Here is a 20,651-nt window from a genome sequence, read left to right on the forward strand (position 1 = left end):
TTAGTATAATAATTCTATAATTCTAATCATCACACCTTGACTGTGTCAGCAGACAGAATATAAGAGTGGATTTGATCATCTTTATTTACCTTAGAAGTTTAAAAGGGAGCTTACCTGTTTGTTTTGCATCCTAAATATCCTGACAATTCATTGTCACTTAGTTTGATTCACCAAACACCCTTCTCTTCAAGTGACTTCAGGTTACAAAGAAGCATACTAAAAAATATAAAATGCATTTTTATGCGCATTCTCATGCATTTTACAAATCTATCCAATTACGTCTAAAATCCAGGGTTCAACTAAACCAACAAAAGTCCTAAAAAAGAGTGCTCATTGGAATCATGTACTTTTCGATGGTCTAATTGTAGAATAAGAGGCTGAAGAGAACGAATTGTAGAAAGAATTTGAGATTGCTACTGTTTGAATCTCTGCTGGAAACAATGATAACAAAGCCTAAAAATTAGAATTTGATGGTAAAGGGATATCAAAGTTTATTCAACTTATTGAGCAAGGTATTTAAGGTGACTAGTTTTTATAAGTGACGCTTTAGACGGAGTATAGAGACGTTTTTTGAGGGGGATATTTTCCACAGATAAACATCAGTGATATTTAGCAGTTCTATGGGTGTGAAAACGTTCTACTATTACTTAATATCTTAAATGAATGTGTTATGTTCCACCTCATAGACAAGCTGGATGTTAGTTTATGCACTTTCCCTTCAGTGGAAATCGACACACAGTAAAGTGATGACAACTGTCTCAGGTAGTTATTTCAAAGTGGAATTAAATCCTTATGAAAACATTTACTCTACAAACTGATATACACTGACTGACTTACTGCTGTGATGTCCAAAAATGGTAAATTGAGTGACATTAAAAGGTCATTTGTTTTAATTTGTCAGCTTCAAAGTGTAGTCAATAGCAAACTTCAGGACAGATTTAAATTAAATAAAATCTGACTGAGCAAAGTCATGAGAAACGAATCGTCCAAATTATGCATTTGCCAAATATGTAACTGTGGGTAAGTTATATTTTGATAATCCTATATTACACTTAATATTTTATCGAACTTTTCAAGTCTTCTATTCGTATTTTCCATGTATTCGAGATATTAATTAATTATTCATCTAATGTCAACCCACATTCTGCTCCGGATCAATCGTTAGGCATAAAAGTGTGTATGTTATATGTATGATGCATGTTTTTTGTAGATGTTACAGTTTCGGTAGATTGTGATAATTATCAAAATGTGGTGTGAAATAGTGTATGACTTCAGTTTCTCACCACATTTGTGTCGAGAAACATTTCATTTATAGTCTTTATATGCCTATTTTATCTCTAGAGGAACTTTGGTTGAAGTGTAAAGGTCTATCAGAAACTTATTTTCAGCACCATTTTCTCAAAGATAAAGACGTTTTTATGCAGGTCTACATTGAAAACAGTCGTTTTTCTGATAATTTTAGAACTACGAAAGTTATTTTTTAATTTTTTCGATAAAGTTTTATTGTGTACTTGTTTATTATCAAAGTGCTACATCCTCGCCGTGCTCAAAAATAATTTTCAGCTATGAATTACAGTGCTATTAGTAAGTAATAAAACTAAACCTCGAGGTAAATATGTAACTTTGATATTCGACCAATATCTAGATTCGCTTTGGCAAAACATGGACATCGCAAACTTTTAAGTTTTTAGAAAAAACTCCAACTAACTTTTCATAGCCGCCATAAATCTAACCGTCTTATGGTGATATTTCAGGTTTAAATAGTATTTGCTGTGGTCTGTTATAAAAAATATGGATCCAAACAAACTTGTTGCAAATTTCTTACCACATCCGCAAAGGTATCTTGAAACCAAAACTTAATATGAACACAGTAATTTAGAATAAAAAACTATCAAACGAAAAGTGGCAATGTAATTTTAACCAGTTTTGGAGTTGTCCATAATTGTGTTTATACAGTAGAAAGACATCTACCTTTTTGGAAGGCTATATACTGATTTTTAGATAACAAAACAGGCGTCTGTAGAGGAAGGTGCTGAGTTTGAGCTCTGATGTAAACATCAACAATTTGATACAGACAATTTCAGATGACAAGTCCCAAATGGAAAGAAACGTGCGTCCTGAATTTTATGGATATTTTCACATATCCTTACCTCACTACTTATGACTTGATGATCATGCAAAGACAATCCTTATAAAATGCTCATATATCAAAGACGAGTGATCAGAATTCAGTTTTTGTCATCAACAACAGAAAAATTCAAATATTTACAAACAAATATTCTGTCGGCTGATTCAAACTGCGTAAGAAAGCTTTCGGCCTAGATGTTGTTCTACTTGACAAGTAATCAGCAAAACCGATGTTCAATCTTGATAAAACTAGGGCAAAACGTGAGGTTCAGACTCGAGTCAACTATTGTGGTATACGGAAACACTTTTATCAGGTTAATTGAATTAAAATGGTCCTCATTTCAGATTCAGGTTTTCATCAGTCAGTCAGTCAGTAAGTAACAACGTAGAACTTCGTACGTACGTACATCAGTTCGAGTTGCCATACCACATTAGCACAAAGATGCGGTTGTCGATTCAAATCCCGTAGTGGTAGAGGTAGTAAGAGTATAAGCAGTAATCGGGAAGATTAGGGTTTGGAGATGTTATTTAGAGAGTATAATCCAGTTAAATAAATTTGGAAAGTGGAAAAAGGGACATGAAGAATTCAGAAGATTAGAATCTGGGAGAACACAAAGAGTGGATGCACCTGAGCCATTGCAATCGATTTTGAGCCATGTCATTCAGGGTCTCTAACCATCGGTTGCTATCATCTCGCGGTCCCCAACCAGGTAGTCTACACCTACCAACATGACTCAGGTTTTCATACTGGTCTGTCACTAGGTACTTTCAGGTTGTTTAGCCCTAATCACACCTCAGTCTCGCGCCAATTAACTAGGTGACTGAACTGAATTTAGTTAATAAAATTTGACTGTCATCATGAGCTGAACGATGTAACATTGATTACTACTCACTGGTCGACAAATATAACATAAAACCACCAATCCTTAGTTCGGATTAACTTAATTTAATGTGTGCATCAGATAATTTTTTACTGTGAAACTACAATAGACATCTGTTAAATTTATTGACAACAAAGGTTAACGTTTTACTTGGTTGTATGTATAAATCTAGTACAACTGCAAGGTATTACAAAACAAGTAAGTTATTGGTTGGAAAAACAAATTTCGTTTTTAAACGTAAAGACATGATAAAACGCTATCAACTTATTGAGTAATAGTTCAGTCCAATAAAATAAACTGTTGTCTTGTGCAGTCAGCCGCTTCAGGCACTACTTCTAAATACTCGAAGTCAGTTGGTATCGATAAATTTTAATATCCTATGATAGCATGCTTATAAGTAACACTTAAAGGTATCTATTAAATGACGAGTTGCAAAGTTGGGAAATTCAAATGCGGAAATGAAATTAACTTTTGTCTGATATAATAAAACCAAAAACAAGTTTAGAATATCCCCTCTATTGAAGGATATCAAAATGTTTGACTTGGTTTAACTGAATTACTACGCTTATATGTGTTTGAATATCTGACTAAACTTTAGGCTTATTAGTTATGATATAAGCCAGAAAGCAATGACTGCAACCAATAGGCAATATAGCGCTCAAACAGTGCAAATAATTTAACAAATTCTAAATTTCAGAATGTTCTTCACTGTGAACAGCTTTCTTCTTTCTTTCCCGATCGACCTGTTTTGTTATTTATGCTGTCTTGAATTATTACTGTTCTTAATAGCCATATCAATTTCATTTTTCTCTATTGGTCTAAATAGTGCTTTTAAGTGAATACAAGTTGATTAAAACAATAAATTTTGGTGACCTCAAGAACAACTTTGAAACTTTTATGATGCACACCAACCGGTAAACGAGAGCTGTTAATAATTATGAGAAAACTCAATATTTACAACGTTTTCACACAGGTTATGTCTTCTCAAAATTGGTGATAGGTTTTGTTTCGAAATCGGCGTATTTTTAATGTCGAAACCGCTTCATTAAAATACCGTGTCAGTTTCCTGACAAGTAATTTGTAGTACCATGAAAGACTTTATAAATTATGCCACTCAAGCTTCCACAACCTTTACCAGAACTCCACGAGGGTCAGTTAAATGATTATGTGCGACAACGATCCGGGAGTTGAATATACAGATATTTTGATATATTTAGACATATGTACGCCACGAACGTCCCAGATATTTACAACGTCACTATACTAGGTGAATGGAATTCCAGAAATTCCAGATGATTTTCAAAACCATAAATCTTATGTCAATCTACAACCAACAAACACATCGCGATAAATTCAGCTTGCCAATTAATACAGAAAAGGTCTATCAATTACATATTCAGAGGTCCGTTAAACAAAATAGTTAATGAAAATGCAAAGATAGTAAACCGATTATAGGGTTATCAGGAAGAATTGATTTAGTGATAGTAGAACGGTTTACAGGAAATTCACATATATTTGAAGTATGCATCGATTATACTGTCCTTAGCAATAATAAAATTATTGTAATTTTAAGCCTTCTAACTCAGAGGACTCATTATACCACCAACAAAATAACACACCTTTTCTTATGAATACTAAGTATTTTATGCACAAGTATACTCTGAAATGCTACTCGCTAGATGTGTGATAGTATCAATGTATAAAAGTTTCCTTACAAAAATCAAAACCCATTTACTCTATTGTGATTGGTTGAGTGGTATAATATAGTCAAGTTTTTAATCAGTTTTATACTTTTGAAGGACAAATTATAATGTTACTTATTTATCATGTTAATCAACGATATTAAATTTAGGTGTTTTCCTATAATTAGTTTATATGGACTCATTGTAATACATTAATGATTGTTTTCCTTAAATATTTGGGCAACTATTGTATCGCTGTTTTGTTTACCAAATAAATAGCCGTTGTGAATTGAAAGTACAGTAAAATTATTTTATCTACGTATCTTACTATTGTTTAATGGAATAATCTATTTTTGTCAGATATATTGCAGTGTTATCTCAGTTAGTAGGTACAAAAAGGGAAATTATCTGTGGAACGAGATACTAACTCCAGCATATATACATATGGTGTTTGGCGAAAAGTTTTATGAACATTAGTGATTATTATTTTTTTACTTTTAGTGGTGGTATTGGCTGCTTAGGAGTGTGACTGTGAAGCCTGAGGGACAACTGACTGAGGCCGATCACTCATCGCCTGTATACAAGTAGTTTTTGATGTGTTAAATCCATACCTTAGCACATGTGACCGAAAACCGTGGAGAGTGGTGGGATTTTTTATTTTTAGAGCCAACCTTTCTTAACAACCTCTAGATTCTATATGTCTGAAGGAAACGTCCTACTGCTACTACACTCGACCAAAGTCAAGAATATGACATCACCGTCGCACCTTCCATTTCTATTTTAATTATTCTCATTTCACAACAAACCTATCTGGTATATTAAGACCTAAACCAACAATTGTTTTGGCCAATAAAACTCAACTGAGTCATCACAAGAGAAAAAGTCGATTATCGGGTTAGTATAGTAGTCACGGCCTTTTTCGCTTCTAGTGATGCCACTACTGTTTCCGCCACTTCAGCGTTCTCTTGATGATTTGATGTTGCTATCCTCGTGTGGTGTTGAAGCGATACACATATGTATCAGGTTCAACGTTACCTATGACTATTTAAAGTTTTCAGCTTGAAAGATATTTTTCTCATAGCTAAACATCAGTCGGGGTACCATCAAAAATCAGTTAACGCTGAACAACTGCTTTAAAATTGAACTACCTTACAAAAACCTCTCGATTATTTAGCAGTTTTGTCTTCACTAGTGGACTAGTTTGAGATGAATTCCTGAACTTTTGGAGAGAAGTCAAAATTTATGTATTTTCAGTCACATTAACAGGTGTGAAGCAGTCACCGACGAATTAAGTGAATTAATTTTTGTACTATATTGCTAACAAATTGGGTTTGAAGATGTTTATCAGTAAATGCCAAACCAGTAGTCTAAATGGTTAAACATCAACTGGTAGATATGAAACCCCTGATTTTTATCCTCGGTGGGATTATAATGTGTTCACTCTTGTAAAGAGTCCTATAATAGGACGAAACAGCTTATTAACCATTTCTGATTTTCATTAACACCATTCAACTAATATTTGACCGTGAGAAAACTATCTTCACTGTACTTATAAAAATTTCCTAAAATAAATAAATTTCTTCCGATAATTTACTCAGTATTTCTTTTGAGATTACCAATCAAATAAAGATACTGATGTGGGGAATTGTCACAAGTTATAATGGATGTATAACTTATTTTGTTTAAAATGTGACGGATTATGTTGGGAAATATTTTTATCCCTTATTAATGTCACTGAGATGTTAAAAATAAGCGGTTAAAAATTTTTCATGAGATAAATTTAACATGATCAAAATGGTCGAGATGTATATATTGATTTTTCTATTTTGCACTTCGACAAATCGCCTGAACCCATTATTATATTAAAAACAATTGAACCTATCTTTTTTATTTAAACACTGATAAAAGTAGTAGTGGAAAATCTCTGATGGTCTCGGATCCTATTTGCTCAGTAGTTTCAGATTTTGGAGCTTTCTTTGTCATTTTGGACAATAAAATCACCAGTCCCTACTTCATTTAGAGGTAAGCCTTTCAATTGCTATACAGTCATCAGTAATAGGTTGTGGAGATTGTTGGATTTCATGAATCGACCAGAGTTAGACAAATATAAAAAAACTCGAAACATGAGACAGTTGTTCTATCCTAGCGTGAAACCCCTCAGCAATGCGCATTCACGACAATTGATTTCTTAATGTGTAGTTGATAGACGTTCCTATGTGGACTGATAAGTTAGATCTATGTTGGTATGCTTACTGATTGCAAACTTATTTGAATCCTATGTTAATTATGATTCTTGGTCACTTCTAGTTGAAGTATGTGTTGACGATGTTGCCTCGAACGACTTTGAACGCTTCCCAACTAAATAACTCATTTCGAGGATCATGACAACACCTTCAAAAACAAACACTTGAGCTGCAAGTTTTCTTCATTACTTCGTAGCTGAAAATTCCTTACTCATATATTTAGACATATTAACAACATTTTAATAGTTGAATTCATGAGCCGATCTAAGCTAGACCACCAATGAAAACCTGAAAGCACTGGATAGCCGTTTCATCCTAGTATGGGACTCCTCAGCAATGGTCATTCACGATCCCATACCAAAGGGACTCAAGCCCAGGACGTTCGGACCTGCTTGTGAACACTTAAACTTTAGACCACTGAGTGGGCATCCAACGTGTTAATGTCTAACTTCAGTGGATCCATAATCTTGTGTAACCATTCATTCATTGTCTGAGGTAGATACCTGTCTCTATCTGATACGGACTGAACCCCACTGGTCACAGCCTCTCACTAGAATTCCAGGAAATCCATCTTGAAGCCAGTCACTAATGGGTATATTATAATTATGTGCTTAGGTTGACTTACGAATTCAACTATTAAATTACTACAATCTCCACAAACCCTCATTCTGACAATATTAAAAATAGTCAATTATATCCCAATAACCAATACTATGCAAATCTATTTCTTAGTGCTGATCGAATTAGATCAAATTAGTGGCCATGTAGTCACTAGCCCAAGTAACCCTATAAAATATTTTAACTTTGCTGGACTTGTTAGATCTAGTTTTCGCAGTACATGGGCGTAAATGACTACTAGTCCTTATTGTAATCCATGTATGATAGTCTAACTTAATGTAAAATAACTGGTTTAATAAGAATAGTTTATCAAACTTAAATGTGTAGTATATATTGGCTTATACTTTATATGAGAAAAACATGTTATGTTAATTAGATAGCAGCCCTATCTTTGAAATAAAGATAATTTTAATAATGAATCGACACTAGCTGTAAAGCTCGAAATCACTATGGTGTTGTTTTATCACAGTGAGGAGTTCTCATCAATCCGCACTAACGAGCCCAGAAGGGATTTGACCATGGGTCTTTATAAAGCACCACTGTAATATTTAGTAAGAATTCCCTAATCTGCTTCTTTGAATTCAGTTATTTAACAGTGTGGTGCAACCGTCATTCATCTGCTCCAGTCCCTATTCACTAACTCCATAGGTCAATATGAATTACCAACTTTTGAAAAGTCTGTCTTTGAGGTGGTCATTAATCAAGATGAGTCACGTCCGAATTCCATATTATTTGAAAATAGTTTACATTAAGAACTGACAATGAAGATACCAAGAACCGGTAAATTACGTATTAAAACTAACACCCTGCCTGTCATTCATTTAACTTCTTTAAATTAATCAATCCTTTTTATTTATAAACTAGTCCCAAGTATTACACTTTAAAATAAAATAATGAGCCGAAGCCAACAGAAGCTTCAGAATTTTAAAGTTTTATCAGTCGTAGAACAACCAAAGATTACAATGAAATATTTTCGTTCTTAAATAAATTTGACTAAATATATTAGTGAGTTCGTGTCATAATAATCGATTTCGTTTGTTTCATTTGATCAAAGGAAGAAGTTTATATGTAGTTCATAGTTTACATCATGAGTTAACTGTAAATAAGTGGTCATTGAAAACAAAGGAGTCACTGGACGGCTGTTTCAGCCTGATATTAAACTTATCAGAAGTCCAGAACAACGACCTTTCCACAGATTGAATAGAGTCTTTTCAAGCTTCTCATTGAACGTGCCACAAATTTAAACCACTGAGTTGGCTCCAAAATGATTTTGATCTTCAACTTCAGTCAGTTTACGATAACGCACAACTATAAGCCATCGTCATCGGTGGTACCTACTATAGTGATCATCTTCTAAACTAATTTTGATCAGTAACTAATGTTTTCATGAGTTTGCACTGTTCTTGTTTAAGTGCTATTTCCTTAACATCAATCACCACAAAATTTTTCAAAGTAAACAATTATTGATTACTGTACAGTCAATCGTAGAATAATGGAAACTTTAAAAGTTGTTGACCAGTTGGGATTGTGTTATCTTATAAAGCAAAACGATGAGCACATTAGTTGGAACAAGGAAAGGAAGACAAATGTACTTACTTAATTACGTCTCTTTTCCCTCATGGAGCATAGTCCGCAGACCAGGATTCTCCATGGAAAAGACATTAACTGGATAACAAAGTGTTTGAAATTGAATCTGCTTATACTATTATGATGATAAATTTTCACAAGTATCGTGGTGATTGGACTTATGTTGAGCTCACATAGGTTATTCTAGTGTCTATACATACCAATCTGTTCATTCTTCTTAAACCACATTTTGACCTTGTCACTTATACGCTTATCAACCTTGCCTGTTTTTTATGTAAGCGTATATGTGCGCATTTCTTATCTGACGCATCACATGTCTGTAATTTATCCTTATCAGGCTATAAATTTTGAGTCACCTTTGATAAAAGCGAGTTGGCTTACATGCCTTCTCCACAGCGCGTCATTTCGCTTTGCTCTCTTCTCTTCGCTTTCTTCGCTTCCTTTATTTGACCGTTTGTCTGGATCAACGATTGTATGACTTATTTAACTCCGTTATTTGCTAACGCGATTTAAGTCGATAATTGTAGGTCAGAATTGCCGACATGTATAAGTCGATAACGGTCACCACATGATCGAGCTGGAGTCAGATTAAGGGCCGCTAAAGTATAATACAGTGTCTTTAACCAGAGGCTGACCAGAAAATAACTCAGTTTCATGGTTTATATACATAGATAAGTATTTCATGGGTTAGCTTGTATACCTCCAACTAGTCTAAGTGGTTATGTGAATCCAAGTATCATACTTCTTGTTAAACAGTGAAGTAGTGTTTATGTAGTGAACAAAGAATTAGTGGGAATAACTAATTTATTGTTGAGTGCAAAATTACTTACTTACTTACGCCTGTTACTCCTAGTGAAAGAGCATAGGCCGCTCACCAGCATTCTCCATCCATTCTTGTCCTGGGCAATCCTTTACAGTTCTTTCCAGTTGTTATTCGTCCTTTCCATAACTGCTTTTATTTCCCGACGTAATGTGTTCTTTGGCCTTCCTCCTTTCCGCTTCCCTTCAGGATTCAAAGTTAGCAGCTTGCCTCGTGATTCAGTTTGATGATTTGTGTAATGTATGTCCTATCCATTTCGATCGTCTTTTTCTAATTTGCCCTTCAACTGGAAGCTGCTTCGTTTTCTCCTACAGAAGGCTGTTGCTGATGGTATCCGGCTAACGGATGTTGAGTATTTTGCGTAAACAACTATTTATAAATACTTGTACCTTCTTGATGATGGTTGTTGTGGTTCTCCAAGTTTCAGCTCCGTACAGTTTCTACTTAAATTATGAAAACCATACATTAAATACCTCATCTGCATATCTTTCAACCGTTGTCCTTTACATCCTTCATGTTCCTTCCAATTCTTAATTCCTTTATGTTTCCCTTTCTATTTTCTTCAGTGCAATCTTCTCAATAATCGTTTGACAGACATTGCACTTCTGATAGGTGTTGCATGGCACTTATGTCTGTCGAGATAAGTAGCATAATTTACACTCGTCCCCCACTTAAACGGTCGCTTCAGTAGTCATTCTGCTTGTCGTGCCACTTTCTTCTTTACCACAGTCTGTGCCACACTCCTCGTCAAAATGTCGAGTCCGCCGGCGCACTAACTTCAGTAGCAATGCTGACCTGCCGAGTCATCTAAATCCGATGTCCGCTCAGCAGCCACACGTTCCACTGCTCTCCTCCATTAACAACAACCGCTACACCCACCCTTTATCGACATAATTAGCATACACCACATACATACCACATGTACTGGTCATTTCAACTGATACCGCTTCATTTGTGAAAGTTATTATTACATTATCGAAATTATCAAACAGACTTATTGCTTTAAATATATTATCCTTTTCTTCGTCTGAAAATCCACCTTTATCTATATTTTATTGTGATTTACGTATATAATTCGAATAACTTCAATAGTTCTGATTACACTCTTCAAACCCTAATCTTTCCTATTACTGCTTATGGGATTTGAATCGACAATTGTATCTCTGTGCTAAAGTGGTATGGCAACTTGAACTGATGTACATATGTACGAAGTTCTACGTTGTTGCTGACTGACTGACTGAAATGATATCTAGACATAGGTGATAAGTTGTTTTTAATTAATAGATTAATAGATTCATTATTCAGTATAATATTTGATGAAACAGTTTTAATCATCTAAAAAACTTGGAATAGTTATGTATAGGAGTCAAATAAAATTAATTTTTACAAACCGCTCAGTGAAATAAAGTATCCTGTGTATACTTCATGAAATTTTAGTATTAAGTTGACAGTTTGTAATAAAAAAGTTTTGTCATCTGACTGTAAGCCAGTGGGTCAGGAGAAAGACATTTGCTCCTCTTACCAATTTTTGTACTTACCAGTACACTATCCTCGTATCTTGGATATTACGTTTTTCATAGTCTTGCCTCTATTATAGTGTCAAAGAGACTGTCGAGTTTGGATTTTCACATCATGGACTGACTTTGTCCTGATAATTGTAGAAAACAAGGAGGTTTTGGTCATCTGTTCTGTCCTAGTATGGGACTCCTAAGAAGTAGGAATTTACAAACTCGCCAGGGATCGAATCAAGGAGTTTCAAAAGTTCACCTCAGTAGTCTGAAGGCTAAATAATTTTCCTTTATTTTCCGTTTAAATAAAAAGATATTTACAGAATTCGAAAACATCACTTACAAGATTCCACTAGACAATTTTAAATAAATTAGGTATTGAGTAAATTGCTTTTAATAATAGTACATTTGTAATATTCCAGTGAGTAGAAAAATTGAATGTTTGATGTTTTAAGACTCTATGTTAGTTTCTTTTTTACAGAATAAACAACTTTCCAAACTAACAGAAGTCTAGTTAGCCCATGGATCAGGTTAGATTATACGCTTAGCACATGGTAATCCTACGTCATTCAAATCAACGTTGATCCTATCCAACAACAGTAAATAGTCTTTTCAGAGAGTCACATTTAACTTATTTCAGATAACACTACAAACATACATGCACATAGTTCTTTTTATGATATTGAAGAGTATAAGAACATAGGTTTGGGTGGGATAACATGAATTCCTTCTTATTTCATTAGGTTCTTGTTTGCTTTTTATAATCTGTAACATTTAAAAATCATCATTACGAGTTGAATACACTTTCACAACTAAGTTTAGTTGGAATTTGTTTTGAACACAAATTAGCATAGTATGGCAAGTTCACTTGATATTGTTTACTTGTATCTTCCCGTTGCTATTTGGGACTGCAAATGATCAGTCTCTTATTGACATATGTGCATCCTGTGCGTGTTGACTCGATATTGCCTTGATTCACAATGATTCTAAGCAAAGATAGATAGTGACTAGCAGTGGAATCCAGTTTTGACGTGCGTTCATCCTATTTGGGACTTGTCAGCTGGATGTACTTGCATTTCAGAGTTGGTGTTCACTCTGGGACTGGCAAGCATGTGTATAAGTATTACATAATTTTCATACTCACTCACAAATATATATGAATGAAAGAATAAAGATTTACCCTTGACTTTATAACACTATATTAGCATAACCAAACTTATTTATGCATGTACTAAATAGTTGATTTAATTTATTCCTTGTACTAGTCGAACATGTGTTCATTTAAAAAGAAAAGGTTTATCTCTTCTCTGAAAATATTGACCTCATTAAGTCAGAAAATATTAGGAATTGTAACTATCTACTAGTTAAGATATTGTTGTTGCTACTATTATGACATATCGACTATTTGTATAATACTATTTGAATAGTTGAGATCACGAGTCAATTGAATCTAGACCACCATGGAAAACCTGTAAGCACTGGATGACCGTTTTGTCCTATTGTGGGACTCCTCAGCAGTGTGCATCCACGATCCCGAGACGGCCGTCCAGTTCTCGCAGATTATCCATGGTGGTCTAGCTTTAATTGACTCATGATCTCAACTATTGAAATAATACTGTTTGTTATGTATAATAATCTTGTTTATTTTTTAAAATTTAATACTGATAATCACCATTAAAATCTCCCTTATTTATTGACTAACTTCGAAAAGAAAAAGGAAAAAACAATCACTAACATCACTGTGAGTATTAAGTACTTCGTAAAGGATATCCTACTTACACGTAAGAAGATTGTTTACTTCAAAGATCAAATGACTTAAAAAAGAAAAAGAAATACTTTCCTGAAATACAATTTTCCTTTTGTTTTCTTTTCTTTTTGATTGTCCTTAAATATAAACTGTCCTTAATAACAAGTGAATTTGTGTTTTTTTTTTAACTAAACAACAACAGTAGGAAATATCTGTCAACTAATTAATGTACTATTAATAGTACTTTAGTGTAAATTTTGATTAGATTTTTCGGGTTTAAACAATAACTGAGATAGTTTCTAAGAATGTGTATTATTTTTTTTAATAAAATTAGTTCTTCAGCGTTTTTCCGTTGTCTTGGCTTCTTTAAAGTTTGTCAAGTTGAACGGTCAGAACATTGAATCAGAATTATAGATGATTTGAGTCAGTAATATGATTCAAACAGCTGAAATTTCATACACATAGAGTTCCTTTTATCATTTTGAAAAGAGCAAGAACAAATATTCTTACAGAATAGCATGAATTCATTTTATTTCGTTTGGTTCTCATCAGCTACTTACAACTTGGGATATTTAAAGGTCACAGTTACATAATGGGTTTAAATTACTTACATGAGAGAGTTAGGTCGGAAGTTATATTGAAGACACATTAGTATAGTATAGCAAGGGTGTAAACAAATTGAATAGACTGGACGTTGTAAATATATACCTTATATGAAAGAACATTCTACGAAATTGATTGTGACAACATTTCAGACGGCCAGGAACAAGTGATTACATAATGACTAAACATTGATACATACACATGTTTCTGTGTATAGGGTAGAAGAGCCGGGTAATCTGCGGTGTTCAATTCGTTCAGTAGCGTCCGAAATGTCCACTGGATTCCATGGTTCCGGGCTATATGGATCTCCACAGACCTGTTATTAGCTAACAGAAATAGAACAGGTGAAAGTAAGCAACTTTATCTGACATCGGTCTTCACTTTGAATGAATCTGTGAGCTGCTGTCCATGCACGACTTTGAAGTTCGGTCCATCTTACAAGTTGCATTTGATGTCGATGATATTCTAGGTTATTGTACAGTACCAAGTAATATTCCATACGGTTCTTCTATCCACAATGTCAATTGTTTTCTTATGGTAAAGGAATTTGGTGCATAGTGACTAGTTCCATTCAACTGACTGCTCAACAATAATGAGCGGTGTCTCGATTTGGTTGGTACATGGTTGGTCCTTACGGAATCTATCCTGTTGATTTCGAAGTTGGGTGTCTACTGAGTCTTTCATTCGGTGCAACAACACTCTGTTGCAAACTGTTCCTGGCACTGACAGTGGTGAGATGCCTATATAGTTTTAACACTAGCTGAGACCTATTTACTTTAGGATGTTGATGAGGTATCCTTCTTTCCAGTTCGTAGCGGCTTGTTCTATCTGCAAAATGTTTCTCGAGAGGACGTGAAACATCTTTGCATTAACCTTTATGTCTGACTTCAGTGCATCAACTGCTTCATTATTCTTGACCAGTCTGATGAGCTTGCTAGTGTTTTTCATTGTTTGTTGAGTCACACCTATGGGTAGGTGTGTAGTGCTTCGATATCCGATGGGTTTATTGCAGCTGGTTTATTCAGTGGCTCTTCAAAGTGCTATACCTACTTGTTTCACTGCTCTTAAACATCAATGATTGGCTTTCCTTTGTTTCTGACTGGTCGTTCAGGTTTAATGTTTCGCTGCAAGCTCCTTGGCTTTCTCATATTCAATTTGCTAGCAGATATTCTTGCTGTCATTGGCAGATCTTTTACATAGTTCTGATCGTCATCTCCAACACTGTTTTTACTCACTTTTCTTCTTCTGTATAGTCGGTCTATGCCATGGTTCTGTGCTATTTTTCGGCTATAGTTGATCGTCTTCCTATTTTTTCATATCTTAGATCTTGCCCAGAGTATCGGTGGGTATACACTCTTCGTGAAGGCATTTCTCGCGCCCCGAAACCTCCTGGAATGTTGACGTTATTGCTTCTTATATCATTTTTCTAATTGTTTCCCAATGTGATTTCTTCTTTTAGTAAGTCTCGTAAGTCTTGGAACTTGTTTCATAGAGATATCTCGAATTCGCTGAGTTTGCTAGCATCCTGAATGTGGACTGTATTAAATTATCTAACGCTTCTTTAGACTCAGTCATAGTTTAGCCTCCATCGAGTGGTTAGCTGAAACGATAACAACTTGTCTCTTTGTTCTTCTTTTTTCATGGATCTTCTGTATTTCTAATTGGTCTGGTTCTCTGTAATTTGGTCCGTGAAAACTGATGTAGCATTTGTGGAATGAAATGGTTCCATCCATAATCATGTCATTGAAAGCACGTCGGTTTGTCAGTCTCTCACCATCTTCCTTCCTTTCTCCCAGTCAACATCTCCCCATGAGTCGTTTTTCGCTGGAGTTGTCTATCCTGACCTTTGAGTTTGGATACCACGTCGAAATAGTTGGCATACCTGTTTGCGTTTGAGGGCATTACCAAAATACAAAAATGCCTCTCCGGAAGTTAATCTTTTTTTCCGACTTGTGTTCAATAGGTTACATTTATTCCAAGCAACTATTTGAATAGTTTTCCTGGTCTCCTATAATGTCTGAAAATTTCATGTACCCATATTAGTGGTCATTCTAGTTTTAAGAAGAGGTATCGGCGTTGTGACTTCTGAGGAATCTCGGCTTTCATCATCAGTGATCACAAATCCTCTACGTGAAGAGTGTTTAATCCCAAGAGCAAAGTTTGAATGGACTAACTGTTTTTCTGATAAGCCTTTGATTTTGCAAGGTTATTCTTACACGGTGAGGTTGTCAACTTCATTTTCAACCCTTCTTTATCCCGGGTTGCAACTGGAAATTTTTTAGTTTGGCGTTAATCTTAACAGCACGGTGAACCCTCACTTCTGTTTTTATGTTCCTATAAATGTATATATTTTATTTCTTTAATCTCTTTTAGTCGGCATAAATGCCCACACCAAAAACGTAAAACTCAGATAACTAAGCCATGTGAAATTTCTGAATATACTACACAGTATATCACTCATAAGCTTACACCAGTGGAATCATGTAAACCACCTCATAAAGGTGTACAAGCTGAAGGTCATATGGCGTCGGATACTACACACCGGTAAGTATGTTATTATTGGTATTAGTAGTATTTATTAATTACAAGTAATTTAAACATTTGAATAAAATAAAAAGATATAATCGGAATCTATTCAATTTTATCCTTTGGAAATGTTATGCTGAAAAGCATAAGATATTATTTTTGCTTAGACTCAGTTGGCTAGATTCTATTAATAGTTTATATCTTGATGAAAAATGCTATTTAATGATCAGATGACAGTTTGCACTCATTGAAACGCTTTTCCCAAATATCCAAAAACTAACCACTTAATTTTGCCAGAGAGTCTATTTCAAAGAAATTCCAATTTCATGGTTTTACGTCGTAGTTTGACTAAGTTCAATCGCTACAAACTAGAAAGCATTGAGAATCCGTTTCATCTTAGATTTACATTTCTAGTATTACTTCATGTATAGCTTTTGATTCCTTATTCTCGAACCACATTCCCCGTAAATACTAACAGAACTTACCAGACACCATCAGAGATTACTGTATTTGGAACGTGCCTTCATTATTTTATCTATTCGGTAGAAGTAATCCTTTGTGTCATTACATGAAAATGGGATGAAGTGAAGAAATGTTTTTTTGACAAAATCATTTACTTAAGCTATAAATCATTCCTCGGCATTAATTCCCCTTTGCAGTATGTTTTAGTCTTGTTTTTTATTATTTTGTAAATTTAAACTTTAATCAGTCATTATTATATATTAAAAATTTTTCATGATTATTACCTAGTTATTTTCAGAATGGGAGTTTGTAGAGATTGTAATAGTTTTAATAGTTGAATCAATGTGTCTAGACCACCAATGAAAACCTGGAAGCACTGGATAGCCAATTCATCCTAAAATGGGACTCCTCAGCAATCCGCATCCATGATCCTGCACCAAAAGGAATCGAAACCAGAACGTTCGGGCTCGCTTGTGAACACTTAAACTCTAGACCACTAAGTGGGCATCCAAGGATGTTAATTTCTAACTTCAATGGATCCATAATATGGTGTGTCCACCCATCCATTGTATGAAGTAGTTACCTGTCTCTACTCGACACGGATTGAACTCCACTGGTCACGGCTTCTCACTAGAACTCCCGGAAATGCATCTTAGTTTAGATCGACTTATTAATTCAATTATTATTTGTTATTATGACCTTTAGGTTTCCCATTTTTCTTCATATCTGTCAATTGGACAATTACCTTTCGTAATTCTGACACGTAAATTATGTTCATCTTTCTATTCTTCTCTAACCCCTTGATCACTACGCAATCATCTTTTGAAATTTGGAACCTCAAACCAATTTAATGGTACAACCTTTTCTATCTTTTTATAGACTTATACATTTACTGAGCAACCATTAATACGTATGTACAGCTTAAGTAAATGATTTCGTAGAAAAGGAAATTTTCTTCATTGAATTCTTTTACTTTAGATTGAGATCATGAACCGATTGATGTTAGATCACCATTGAAAACCTGGAAGCACTGGACGGCCGTTTTGTCCTATTGTGGGACTCCTCAGCAATGCGTATCCACGATCCCGCTTGTGGGATTCGGACCCAGGACAAAACGGCCGCCCAGTGCTTCCAGGTTTTTAGTGGTGGTCTAACATCAATTGGTTCATGATCTCAATCAAAAACTTAACACTCTCCACAACTCCTGAACTGATTTTTTTTATTTTAGTTAAAAGTAATCCTTTAAAACACTTCGACAAATAAATGAGTCAGTTAATCAACCAGTTATTGACATTTAGTGCTTTCTTGATTAATATTAATTTAAAAACGATATTTAATACAGTGAAACTAAAAATATGCATCACTGACTTTTTATTCAGTGCTTCAAAAATCAATGTATTCGTTGTAGCGAATAAAAAAATTGAAATCTCCGCATGTTTTTTTCATATCTGTCTTAGAATCGTTCCTGGTCTTATGGAATTACCGAATGAATGACCCAGAAGTCAGGCTTAGGGTACTAGGTAAACATGTCAAGGAGGTTGTGACTCTTCATCGACTGAAGTGGCTGGGAGATTTGTTACCATCCCCAATCACAGTCTACTACCATTTCCAATGTAGAAATACAACCTAAGACGAAATATTTTCTATATTGTGCTTAATAATATTAATTGAATAACATATGGGGATCAGTCTTTGTTCAACTCATATGTGAATATAACCTCCCATTGTTAATTAGTTTTTTACAATAAAATCTGAATTTTTTTTAATCGAGGGGTTTTGTGGCAGTTATTTTAACTTGTACGTTGTACTCATCACGGGTTGATGTCAGTATCTTCATTCTAGATTTTAGTGAAAAGTCATGACTAGGAGAGTTCAAATATATCAACAATGAAATAGCTATCACTAATGGGATTAGATGATCATATCACCATAATACAATTCGACTATGGTTAAGAATGTATATCATTACATAACTAATATCCCTGTGGTTCAGACTGTTAAGTGGTTGTTGGGATACTCAGAAAAATATCCCAAAAACAGTTATCCTGTTAAGTCTAACGCTACCCTTGAACGTTAAATGGTGTCATTTCCCTATTGGTCGTTTCTCTACTGATCAATATTTATTTCGCGTGTCATTTTCCTATTGGTCAATATTATTTAACGTGTCATCTTTCTGTTGGTTAATATTTATAGTAATCCTAACTGTATAAATATTCATTTGATTGTAAATCATTATTCTGCTGCTCCTGACCCCATAAACGATTTTTCATCTACGGTTCGTGTTCTGATATATTGGAGATTGGGAACAGTATTGGGGTCGAACTGAGATATCTGAAGCTTGTCAATTGGTAGAATTTAGAGTAGCCAACTCGCGATTCACAATAATTTGGCGACGGAGATTTAGCAACAAGTTGGTGATTAACTATGGATCCAGCCAAATTAGAAAAATTGTTCGAACAGCAGCTGAAGCTGATGGAGATGATTACTCAGACGCACATATCTTCTCGAGTCCCAACTACACCGACAATTCCTGAATCAGTTGATGGTATTACCAGTGGTATTTCAGAATTTCTTTATGATCCTGATGCCAACATTACATTTGATACCTGGTTCAGACGTTATGAAGACCTTTTCAAAGTTGACTTTGCTGACAGAGATGATTCGTGGAAGGTGCGTCTTCTTCGTAAACTTGGTCCATCCGAGCTGGATGAGTATTACAACTTCATTCTACCGCAGAACCCACGCGACCGTTCATTCGACGCCACTATTCAGTCCCTTAGCCAACTTTTTGGTGATCATCACTCACTCTTCAGTACCCGATATCGCTGCTTAAAACTGGTCACGAATGAGTCTGATGACTTCCTGACCCACGTCGGCGTTGTTAACCGTGAGTGCGAACGGTTCAAGCTCAGATCCCTCACTGAAGATCAATTCAAGTCCCTAGTACTCATATGCAGTCTTCAGTCACCCAAATTCTCCGACATCAGAACTCGGTTGCTCAACCGCCTTGAACAAGATCCAACACTGACACTTAATGCGATCATAGACGAGTACCAGCGTATCATCAATCTGCAGCGTGACACCACTTTGGTTCAATCTGGGGGCCAGGGTGGTTCCGAAGTTCATGCTGTTCAGCACCAGAAAAAATCTTCGAGACCGACAAACTCGAGTCCTTCGAACGCCAGCGCTGTTTCTATCTCTAATCACTCTAAACCGGCTCAGAAGAAGCCCCCCTCGCCATGTTGGCACTGTGGAGCCTGGCATTATGTGAAGTTCTGTCCATTCAAACAGCATATGTACGATCGCTGTCAGAAAGTTGGTCACAAAAGCGGCTTTTGCAAATCCAACCGATCCAATAACCGTCGAAATGCACTGACGCAGCGTCGTTTTCACAAAAAGCCGATTACCTCATCAAGGAGTTTAGCAGCAGTCTTCCATACTCATGCCGCGACTCGACGCAAATTTCTGACCCTCTCAGTCAATGGTCAGCCAGTTCGTTTGCAGTTGGACACTGCATCAGATATCACCATTCTGTCGAAAGAGACTTGGCGAACCTTGGGTCAACCTCCCATCAAACCATCCTCTCAAACAGCCGTCAGTGCCTGTAGGGGTCATCTCCGCCTTCATGGTGAACTCTATTGCTGCATTTCATTCAGAGGTACAACCTTCAGTGGGACATGCCGCATCACCAATTCTCCGCTCAACCTTTTAGGTTTAGATTGGTTCGAAGAACTTGGTCTCGCTGATCTTCCTATTAGCGCTATCTGCAATCAAGTCCAAACTACTGCTTCTACACAACAGCATACTGAAGACCTTCGAAAACGATTTATTGAATTATTTAAGCCTG

General features: G+C 35.4%; 1 protein-coding gene across 1 annotated transcript in view; it reads left to right on the plus strand.

Annotated features, from left to right (window-relative positions):
- Positions 1–925: 925 nt before the first annotated feature.
- Positions 926–20,651, plus strand: part of MS3_00009579 (uncharacterized protein) — a 41,564-nt gene continuing 21,838 nt past the window's right edge. Inside the window, exons 1-2 of the mRNA XM_051217959.1 lie at positions 926–1,020; positions 16,190–16,360. Coding sequence (XP_051064393.1) covers positions 971–1,020; positions 16,190–16,360 — 221 coding nt within the window. The 5' untranslated portion in view covers positions 926–970. The remainder of the gene's footprint in view (positions 1,021–16,189; positions 16,361–20,651) is intronic.

The sequence above is a fragment of the Schistosoma haematobium genome, chromosome 7 (assembly GCF_000699445.3).
Source record: "Schistosoma haematobium chromosome 7, whole genome shotgun sequence".
Taxonomy (NCBI): domain Eukaryota; kingdom Metazoa; phylum Platyhelminthes; class Trematoda; order Strigeidida; family Schistosomatidae; genus Schistosoma; species Schistosoma haematobium.